At 48.0% G+C, this 12,042-nt stretch overlaps 1 protein-coding gene across 7 annotated transcripts in view; it reads left to right on the forward strand.

The window, feature by feature from the left end:
- Nucleotides 1-12,042, forward strand: part of NCOA1 (nuclear receptor coactivator 1) — a 337,419-nt gene that overhangs the window by 229,759 nt on the left and 95,618 nt on the right. For all 7 annotated transcript variants that reach the window (XM_044289126.1, XM_044289125.1, XM_044289128.1 and 4 more), the window contains one exon: nt 6,072-6,238. In XM_044289126.1, coding sequence (XP_044145061.1) covers nt 6,072-6,238 — 167 coding nt within the window. The remainder of the gene's footprint in view (nt 1-6,071; nt 6,239-12,042) is intronic.

Here is a 12,042-nt window from a genome sequence, read left to right on the forward strand (position 1 = left end):
TAGGTCACCAATAACAGATCGATGGGGGGGGGGGGGGATCAGCCGTTAGAAGAGCGCTCTGTGAACGCTTAGGCCTCCTACTAGGCACGTGACGTCACGTTCATCGGTCACATGGCTTAGGCACAGATGCCCCATTGGCCCCTTATAGACGGGCGAGTGTCACGCTCCGGACCGCAGCGCAGCTCCCGTCCTGACCTCCCAGCACTGCTGGGGTCGCATAGCATTATTTTGATTTATGATGCTATGTAACCCTTTGGCCTCTTTCATACGGGGGAGATTTCCGCGCGGGTGCAATGCGTGAGGTGAACGCATTGCACCCGCACTGAATCCGGACCCATTCACTTCTATGGGGCTGTGCACATGAGCTGTGATTTTCACGCATCATTTGTGCGTTGCGTGAAAATCGCAGCATGCTCCTCTTTGTGTGTTTCCCACGCAACGCAGGCCCCATAGAAGTAAATAGGGCTGCGTAAAAATCGCAAGCAAGTGCAGATGTGGTTTGATTTTCAGCACGGTTGCTAGGAGACGATCGGGATGGGGACCCGATCATTATTATTTTCCCTTATAACATGGTTATAAGGGAAAATAATAACATTCTTAATACAGAATGCAAAGTAAATTAGAGATGGAGGAGTTAAAAAAATAAATAAAAATTAAACTCACCTTAATCCACTTGTTCGCGCTGCCCGGCTTCTCTTCTGTCTTCTTCTTTGAGGAAAAGGACCTGTGGTGACCTCACTGCGCTCATCGCATGGTCCGTCACATGGTGATAGATCATGTGACAGACCATGTGATGAGCGCAGTGACGTCACCAAAGGTCCTTTTCTCCCAGCTCATCGAAGAAGAAGTAAGAAGAGAAACAGGCAGCGCAAACAAGTGGATGAGGTGAGTTTAATTATTATTTTTTTAACCCCTCCAGCACTATTGTACTATGCATTCTGTATTAAGAATGCTATTATTTTCCCTTATAACCATGTTATAAGGGAAAATATTAAAGATCAGGTTCCCATCCCGATCGTCTCCTAGCAACCATGCGTGAAAATCGCACCGCATCCGCACTTGCTTCCGGATGCAATGCGATTTTCACGCAGCCCCATTCACTTCTATGGGGCCTGCATTGCGTGAAAAACGCTGAATATAGAGCTTGCTGCGATTTTCACTCAATGCAGAAGTGATGCGTGAAAACAATCGCTCATGTGCACAGCCCCATAGAAATGAGTGGGTCCGGATTCTGTGCGGGTGCAATGCGTTCACGTATTGCACCCGTGCTGAAAACTCGCCCGTGTGAAAGGGGCCTAAGGGTTACATAGCATCATAAATCAATATAATGCTATGCGACCCCAGCAGTGCTGGGAGGTCAGGACGGGAGCTGCGCTGCGAGTCTGGAGAGTGACACTCCCTCGTCTGAAACCAGCCATACAAGTGAACGAGGCTGAGCTGCAGTACCAAGCACAGCCACTATACGATGTACGGCGCTGTGCTGTCTCCTCAAACAGCTGATCAACGGATGTACCAAGACTCCCGCCAATCTCATATTGATGACCTATCCTGAGGATAGACTATCAATATGAAAATCCTGAACAAATACCTTTCTTCGATCAGGCAAACAATCAAAATTTTGAATGATCGCTCCTGATCGCTGCCTGTGTAAAGTTGCCCAGCGATCAGCTGACAAACAAGCAAACACTCAATTAAAGGGCAACTACCCTTAAACACATTGATAAATAAGTAAAGTCACATGACATGGACATCCTATTGATCTTAATATAAGAAGTGGCAGATCGGAACATCAGATCATGACTGGCCTTAGGCCTCTTTCAGACGGGCGTTGCGGGAAAAGGTGCGTGTGATTTGCGGGAACACGCGCGATTTTCACAGAAGTTCGGGCTTGGGATCGGTGTTGTGTAGATTGTATTATTTTCCCTTATAACCATGTTATAAGGGAAAATAATACATTCTGAATACAGAATGCTTAGTAAAATAGCGCTGGAGGGGTTAAAAAAAATATAAAAAATAATTAAACTCACCTTAATCCACTTGATCGGGCAGCCGGCATCTCTCCTGTCTACTTTTTTGCTGTGTGCAGGAAAAGGACCTGTGTGTGACGTCACTCCGGTCATCACATGGTCCATCACCATGGTAAAAGATCATGTGACGGACCATGTGATGACCGGAGTGACGTCACCACAGGTCCTTTTCCTGCACACAGCAAAAAAGAAGACAGAAGAGATGCCGGCTGCGTGATCAAGTGGATTAAGGTGAGTTAAATATTTTTTTTATTTTTTTTAACCCCTCCAGTGCTATTGTACTATGCATTCTGTATTCAGAATGCAATTATTTTCCCTTATAACCATGTTATAAGGGAAAATAATACTGATCGGGTCTCCATCCCGATCGTCTCCTAGCAACCGTGCGTGAAAATCGCACCGCATCCGCACTTGCTTGCGGATGCTTGCGATTTTCACGCAGCTCCATTCACTTCTATGGGGCCTGCGTTGCGTGAAAAACGCACAAAATAGAGCATGCTGCGATTTCCACGCAACACACAAGTGATGCATGAAAATCACTGCTGATGTGAACAGCCACATAGAAGTGAATGGGTCCTGATTCAGTGCGGGTGCAATGTGTTCAACTCACGCATCGCATCCGCGCGGAAAACTCGCTCGTGTGAAAGGGGCCTTAGATCTACTGGTGCCCATCCCTAATGGTTTCCCACATGGTGCCCAAATAATATGCAGTCATACAGTGCTCAAATTCCCAGACCGTCCATAAAAAAAACACTGACGGTTTCCTGGGGTGCAAGCTTTGGGTCGCCCCCAAAACTAAGGCCAGCTTTGTTTTTTATGTCATTGACAAGCAGATATGGATAGGAACGTGGTCTTTCTTTTTTGTGACATTTTCTTTAAACAGCCTTTCCTCTTAAATGTATGTTTAAAGAAAAATCTGATTACTAGTGCCAGGTGAGCTGGCATTTGAGTCTTGTAAGGAGTTCTAGTTGCTATGGCTACAGTGTAATAACTACAGTCCTGACGGGGCGAGGAAGCTCGGCAGGGCTCAAACCACTCATTTCTTTAGGCCGTATTAATCAGATTTTTGTAAAACCACGTTCAGGTGGAGAATTCCATGTTGGTCGCATTATACAGTTTTTTTTTTAGATTATCCCGTTTTCGCTGATTTCGTAATATGCCCTTGTTAGTAGAAATACGGGGACTGAGTGGTGGACGGCCGTGCGCAGCGCGACCTTTCCCAGTCCCCATGGCGAGCAATCTCCTGGCGCCCACGATAAATGTGTCATGTAACTGAACTCGCTAGTGACATTACATAAATAAGGCAGAAGAAGTGGGTCACTAGCCTATGTGTAATACGAGGAGACGGAGCCTGATCCCATGTGGCCGACCTGTGCTGACAATTATCCGCAGCTGCCCGGCCTTAATCCTGAGCCACTTACCTGCCTGTGATGTAATTACTCGCTCATCTGATGAAGAGGATGAACTCAGCCATTAGGATAAGAACTCTGCTTCCTCAAAGGACCACCCTCTCCCAGGGGGGTTTTTAAAAAAAAAATTAAAATTTTATTTATCTAATAGATGTGTACTTAAAGGGAATGTGCCAAAATTTTCGCGTTTTGCAGGTTTACAATCTTGACAGTTACAGTCTTCCAAATGAAGGCACAGAAGCTTAACAGTTGCCAACAGGCACAATACTTGGACAGCTGATGTACTGGATGGATTGATTGAATGAAGTGCTTGACCACCGCCATGTGGGCCCTTGTTCTTGTGATCAGCGGGGGGCCCAGCAGTCAGTCCTGCACTGATCAGACGCTTATCCGCTATCCTGTGGATTAGGGGATAAGTTTAAGGGCTCATGCACACGAGCGTAAGGGCTGTGGACCGCTATTTGGACCCATGGACTTGAATGGGTTCGCGATCCGCAAGAAATGGCAAAATATAGGACATGTTTTATCTTTTTGCGGTGCGGAGACACGGACCGCTTCGTAATGCTTCCTTGGGCTTCCGATCCGCAAAAGATAGGTGAAGTTCTATCTTCGGTTTTGTTTTGCGGATCACGGACTCATTCAAGTCAATGCCGACCCACCGTTTATGGTCCGCAATATGGGCATCGGGGCATGAGCCCTAAATCTTGGGACGACAGAAATTTAAAGAAAATGGTGCACCACAATGGTAAATGCAATTGACAATATTGGGCTAAGTTTAAGGGTTTACCCTCTGATATTAAAATGAGACTTTCACCAATATATTAGAAGATACCGGAGCCCGCGCACCCCGTCAAGGTATCTCAAAGTGACACGGGACCTAACGCTAACCTACCTATGCCGGATCGGAAATTACATGTAGGGGCATAGAGTCCGACACACAGCGAACAGCTCCCAGTTACCTCCAGCGTGAAATCACACATACAATGGGAGGAGGCTGTGAGTCCCACCTATCACTGACTCTTGGGACAACCCCTTTAAAGCCTGATGGGTGGGGGTCTTGCTGCCGTAACCTGCTTTCTATCAGTGAGTGATGACATGCTTGTTTGCATTCAAAGGTCGCAAGCGTACACACCTGATATTTCACACGGCTGAGGGTTTGTTACAATCGTATCCAGCCTTGTATCAATCCTCTGTGAGCTGAACAGCCAGGATTGCTGACTGAAGCTTTTTACCGTCACTGATACGTTATAGCACAGGATTGCCTAGACTGAATATATTGTAGCAAACCCTCAGCAGTTAGAAGTATTAGGTCCTTACACATCAATGAAGAAAGATATATAGTTGTGAAAAAGTCCTGTCTACCTGTGGCATGAAAACCTCAAGGAGTTTAGGACTTTTTGTCCATTTTTGTGGCTTTTTCTCTTTTGATTTTGAGCAAGGTTCTACCAGCAGCACTGAGTATTTCAGGAGAGGTGTGTGATCTTGCAGGGGGCAGTGATCTGTCAGTCTTGCATATCCCACTTTCATTAGTCATGTGATTTCTCCCACAGTCCAGACTTTACAGGGACGTGGTTTTTCAAAATACGAATTAGAAGGGGGGACATACGAGGCTGTTATGGGGGAGGCCTTAAAATGTCTGGTGATTTGTAATCATATTTTGGTATACCCATGTGATGGATGTTATTCTGGATGTTAGTTGCAGTCAAGTTCAGGCACTAGTCCCAGTTCAGGCAGCAGTCACAGTTCAGGCACTAGTCCCAGTTCAAGTACTAGTCCCAGTTCAGGCAGCAGTCCCAATTCAGGCAGCAGTCCCAGTTCAGGCACTAGTCCCAGTTCAAATACTAGTCCCAGTTCAGGCAGCAGTCCCAGTTAAGCTAGCAACCCCAGTTCTGGCAGCAGTCCCAGTTCAGTCAACAGTCCCGGTTCAGGCAGCACTCTTGGTTCAGCCAGCAGTCCTAGTTCTGGCAGCAGTCCCAGTTCAACCAACAGTTCAAGTTCAGCCAGCAGCCCCACTTCAGTCAGCAGTCCCAGTTCAGTTAACAGTCTTGGTTTAGACAGTGGCAAGGGCGTAACTACCATAGCGGCAGACCGTGTGACTGCTATAGGGCCCAAGGCAAGATGGGGCCCAGTCTTAGTTGGGATTATCTCCTCTTCTACTGGAGGCGAAAACTTGGTCAGGACTTTTAACAAATGAGGCAGTGGAAAAATGGCCCATGGGTCATCGAAAAGGGTTTAGGCAGAAACCCTTCTGTCCTGTGTGGGGGGCCTGGTTTGATCCTTGCTATGGGGCCCTTACTTTTCTATGTACGCCACTGGCCCCAGTTCAGCCAGCGTTCAGCCAGTGGTCCCAGTTCAGCCAGCGGTCCTAGTTCAGCCAGCGGTCCCAGTTCAGCCAGCGGTCCCAGTTCAGCCAGCAGTCCCAGTTCAGCCAGCATTCCCAGTTCAGCCAGCGGTCCCAGTTCAGCCAGCGGTCCTAGTTCAGCCAGCAGTCCCAGTCAAGCCAGTGGTCCCAGCTCAGCCAGCAGTCCCAGTTTAGATTGCCTTTCATCCTAGAGGCGTGACATATGCTCAGGAGGGGAGGGTAACCTGCTAATCTCCAGTTTTCACCCGTTTTTCTCTTTTTTCTCTCCTGTAGTAATGAAAAGCGTCGGCGAGAGCAAGAAAACAAATACCTGGAGGAGCTGGCCGAGCTTCTGTCAGCAAATATCGGGGACATCGACAACTTCAGTGTCAAACCGGACAAATGCAAAATCCTAATCAAAAGGATGGACCAGATCCAGCAGCTGAAGAAGAAGAAACAAGGTCAGGGTCAACCTTTACATGTCTAGGCTCCGCCCCATTCTGTAGCCACGCCTTCCCCTTAAAGGGGGTCTCCGGGTTTAGGTTAGCAATGAAAAGTTTTGCAGTTCTCTAATACATTTCTTGTAACCTGTACACAGCTGGTTCTGGAAGTGATACATGTGACTACAGACTGATACATTGTAGCAGAGACTGTGCAGCCGCTGCCGATGTGCTGAGCGCCATTGTCTACACTGGACACCATTGTATCACTTGACAAGTGTCCTCATTCACTGACAGCAAGTAGAGCTCTTGAAAATAGTGAAGAATTAAAACATTGTCTATTGAAAGTTGTAACAGTATATTAGACAGTTGTAGAACCTTTCAGTCATACATGATTGAGCTTCATTATGTAAAATTGGAACACCCCTTTAAGTCTTAAAGGGACACTCATCCTAAAATAATTGTCAGTAACATTACAGGAGAAGCAGCTGATAGCAGTCACATCTATAACATCACTGAAATCATGGCGTGGTCCTCTTCTCTGCTATATCTCTTCCTGGTAAAGCTGGGTGACAACCAATAGGCATCATTCTGTTTAAAACACAGGAGTAGTCAACCAATGTTCTCACTCTCCTGAATGGCAAATATGTCAAGTTATGCAACGACAGATCCCCAGATCCATAACTGGACTGATTTGTCACCCATACTGGTCGTCACCCAGCTTTCCCAGGAACAGATAAGGTAAAAGATTAAGATTTTCAGGGACAAGTGCTCTTTAAATTAAAAAGTACGTCCCACAAGATGTTCACAAATCAATTTAAATTTCTTGCTTCAATGAGTCTCGACTTGGACTGTTCTGCATGTTTATAAGCTCCGATTTTCCTATAGTGGCGCCATCTTGTGGTCACCGATCTTACTATAGTGGCGCCACCTTGTGGTCACGGATCTTTCCATAGTGGCGCCACCTTGTGGTCACTGATCTTTCCATAGTGGCGCCATCTTGTGGTCACTGATATTTCCATAGTGGCGCCACCTTGTGGTCACTGATCTTACTATAGTAGCGCCACCTTGTGGTCACTGATCTTACCGTAGTGGCACCACCTTATGGTCGCCGATTTTACTAAAGTGGCGCCACCTTGTGGTCACTGATCTTACCGTAGTGGCACCACCTTTTGGTCGCCGATTTTACTAAAGTGGCGCCACCTTGTGGTCACTAATCTTTCCATAGTGGCACCACCTTATGGTTGCCGATCTTACTATACTGGCGCCACCTTGTGGTCACTGATCTTACCATAGTGGCACCACCTTATGGTTGCCGATCTTCCCATAGTGGCGCCACCTTGTGGTCACTGATCTTAAATTGTGGTGTCACCTTGTGACCAGCTTATTGCAAAAAAATGCCAACTTGACTGAAGAAGATCTCTAGCCAGTTTTTATTGAAAAGACTTGTGAGAGTGCAGACTGACATACATGCAGGAGGGGCCGAGTCCTCTGCAGCACAGAGCATTTCAGGAGAGATGTGTGCTAATCCTGTGAGGTGTACAGACGTATAGAAAGGCTGAGAATTGTAGTTCTGCAATAACTAGAACATTATTTGCCTCTAACACAAGACTGCACTGAGCATGACATTGGATGCTGAGTGTTGTAGTACTGCACTGAGAGGTATATTGCATTTTCCAGGCATGCTGAGAGTTGTAACCAGAACACTGTTGTTAACTTTGCGCTAAGCAGGGTGTTGGCCTTTTTTGGGCATGCTGAGAGTTGTAGTTCCCCTGTTGATTGCAATCAGCAGGACCTTGGGTTTTCGTGGCATGCTGAGGGTTGTAGTTGCCCTATTGATTGCAATCAGTAGAACCGTGGGTTTTCGTGGCATGCTGAGGGTTGTAGTTCCCCTATTGATTGCAATGAGCAGGACCTTGGGTTTTCGGGGCATGCTGAGGGTTGTAGTTCCCCTATTGATTGCAATGAGCAGGAACTTGGGTTTTTGTGTCATGCTGAGAATTGTAGTTTCCCTATTGATTTCACTGAGCAGAACTTTGGTTTTTTGGGGCATGCTGAGGGTTGTAGTTCCCCTATTGCTGGAGCACTTGAGGCATTGATGTGGCCCTGGCTGGTGGCTGGGCCCTCGGAGGGTCAGGTCTCGGCACCAGGAAGGATTACATTCCAGCTGGGCGGGGGCCCCTGCTCTGCTGCACAGTTTTCTGTAGAAGGTGACTGTTTTCAGCGTCGGGGGTCCCACAGCTGGTGTTCCCCTGGCCGCCCGCCATCCTCACCAGAGGGGAAAACAAAAATGTATTTGCTCTTAGTTATTAGCATCAGATTTGGCCGGAGGGCTGACAGCATGGCCGCCCGGTGACCTTCCTCTACATCTGTGCCGGCATATGGAGGTGCTCATTGTAATGTCACCAAATGCCACAGCCTGGCACCGCTCCCGACATATTCCCTCCACACCCTGCCTAGCAGTCACTGGTTGCTATGGGCAAAAGCGCCATGTTTCCCGGGCACTTCTGTTGGTAAATCTCCCCCTCGGAGAAGAGTTGTACAGGGGATGTGCCTCTCATCAGCCCGTGGCCCCGGGGCCCTCAGTCCTCCCCTGGGGTCTATATACAAGTCTGTGCATCCTAACACTTATGTAGTCCAGTGGCATGTACGGGCAGGGAAGAGTATACAGGCAGCTAGGGCCCCATAACTCCAGAGAGCCCCTACATAGGGGGGCCCCTAAATTCCCATAACAGTGACATCCACAGTGCCCCCATAACAGTCACATCCACAGTGCCCCCATAACAGTGACATCCACAGTGCCCCCATAACAGTGACATCCACAGTGCCCCCATAACAGTGACATCCACAGTACCCCCATAACAGTGACATCCACAGTGCCCCCATAACAGTGACATCCACAGTGCCCCCATAACAGTGACATCCACAGTGCCCCCATAACAGTAACATCCACAGTGCTCCCATAACAGTGACATCCACAGTGCTCCCATAACAGTGACATCCACAGTGCCCCCATAACAGTGTCATCCACAGCGCCCCCATAACAGTGACATCCACAGTGCCCCCATAACAGTGACATCCACAGTGCCCCCATAACAGTGACATCCACAGCGCCCCCATAACAGTGACATCCACAGTGCCCCCATAACAGTGACATCCACAGTGCCCCCATAACAGTGTCATCCACAGTGCCCCCCATAACAGTGACATCCACAGTGCCCCCATAATAGTGACATCCACAGTGCCCCCATAACAGTGACATCCACAGTGCCCCCATAACAGTGACATCCACAGTGCCCCCATAACAGTGACATCCACAGTGCCCCCATAACAGTGACATCCACAGTGCCCCCATAACAGTGACATCCACAGTGCCCCCATAACAGTGACATCCACAGTGCCTCCCATAACAGTGTCATCCACAGTGTCCCCATAACAGTGACATCCACAGCACCCCCATAACAGTGACATCCACAGTGCTCCCATAACAGTGACATCCACAGTGCCCCCCATAACAGTGACATCCACAGTGCCCCCATAACAGTGACATCCACAGTGCCCCCATAACAGTGACATCCACAGTGCTCCCATAACAGTGTCATCCACAGTGCGTCCATAACAGTGACATCCACAGTGCCCCCATAACAGTGACATCCACAGTGCCCCCATAACAGTGACATCCACAGTGCCCCCATAACAGTGACATCCACAATGTCCCCATAACAGTGACATCCACAGTGCCCCCATAACAGTGACATCCACAGTGCCCCCCATAACAGTGACATCCACAGTGTCCCCATAACAGTGACATCCACAGCTCCCCCATAACAATGACATCCACAGTGCTCCCATAACAGTGACATCCACAGTGCCCCCATAACAGTGACATCCACAGTGCTCCCATAACAGTGTCATCCACAGTGCCCCCATAACAGTGACATCCACAGTACCCCCATAACAGTGTCATCCACAGTGCCCCCATAACAGTGACATCCACAGTGCCCCCATAATAGTGACATCCACAGTGCCCCATAACAGTGACATCCACAGTGCCCCCATAACAGTGACAACCACAGTGCCCCCATAATAGTGACATCCACAGTGGCCCCATAACAGTGACATCCACAGTGCTCCCATAACAGTGACATCCACAGTGCCCCCATACCAGTGACATCCACAGTGCCCCCATAACAGTGACATCCACAGTGCCCCCATAACAGTGACATCCATAGTGCCCCCATAACAGTGACATCCACAGTGCCCCCATAACAGTGACATCCACAGTGCCCCCATAACAGTGACAGTGTCACACCCTGTAATCTGATATTCTGGGCTCCCGCGGCTGGGTTGTGGTGATATAGCGCTGGAGGTGATGGTTAACTGAAGCTCCTCTTTTACTGCACAAATCTACCAACTATGTGAACCACTCAGGAAAGATCCTGCTTCTTTTCTACAGATCTACTCCAATCACATCCAAAGCTGCAGTAAAACCTTTTTGCTTAGGATCTGCAGTCTGCCTGTGATTTATCTGCACACAATTATGTAGCCTAACAATGCACAGGACATGGTCATGGGAATCAGTGCAGCTCTGGATGTGAATGGAGTACAGTACATGTAGATTTCTCCAGAGGGACCAGTTTTCCCACTGAAATCTCTTTGTGTCTTAGAAACAGGAGGGACTAAGGAGAGATCAGGTCTTTATCGCAGCATGAATGGGCGAGCTCCTGGCAGCCGGCACCGCAGCACCGCACAGGCCCAGACTTGGGGGCGCAGACTGTTACCCCCAACGGAGGATCAGCTGTGAGAGCCCCTCCTGTCTGCTTCCCTTCACTGTGTGTAACCTACCACCTATACATGCACAGTACTACCTACCACCTATACATGCACAATACTACCTACCACCTATACATGCACAGTACAACCTACCACCTATACATGCACAGTACTACTTACCACCTATACATGCACAGTACTACCTACCACCTATACATGCACAGTACTACCTACCACCTATACATGCACAGTACTACCTACCACCTATACATGCACAGTACTACCTACCACCTATACATGCACAGTACTACCTACCACCTATACATGCACAGTACTACCTACCACCTATACATGCACAGTACAACCTACCACCTATACATGCACAGTACTACTTACCACCTATACATGCACAGTACTACCTACCACCTATACATGCACAGTACTACCTACCACCTATACATGCACAGTACTACTTACCACCTATACATGCACAGTACAACCTACCCTCTGTACATGCACAGTACTACCTACCACCTATACATGCACAGTACTACCTACCACCTATACATGCACTGTACTACCTACCACCTATACGTGCACAGTACTACCTACCACCTATACATGCACAGTACTACCTACCACCTATACATGCACAGTACTACCTACCACCTATACATGCACAGTACAACCTACCACATATACGTGCACCGTACTACCTACCACCTATACATGCACAGTACTACCTACCACCTATACGTGCACCGTACTACCTACCACCTATACATGCACAGTACAACCTACCACCTATACATGCACAGTACTACTTACCACCTATACATGCACAGTACTACCTACCACCTATACATGCACAGTACTACCTACCACCTATACATGCACAGTACTACCTACCACCTATACATGCACAGTACTACCTACCACCTATACATGCACAGTACAACCTACCACCTATACATGCACAGTACTACTTACCACCTATACATGCACAGTACTACCTACCACCTATACATGCACAGTACTACCTACCACCTATA

This window comes from Bufo gargarizans, chromosome 4, assembly GCF_014858855.1.
Source record: "Bufo gargarizans isolate SCDJY-AF-19 chromosome 4, ASM1485885v1, whole genome shotgun sequence".
NCBI lineage: Eukaryota > Metazoa > Chordata > Amphibia > Anura > Bufonidae > Bufo > Bufo gargarizans.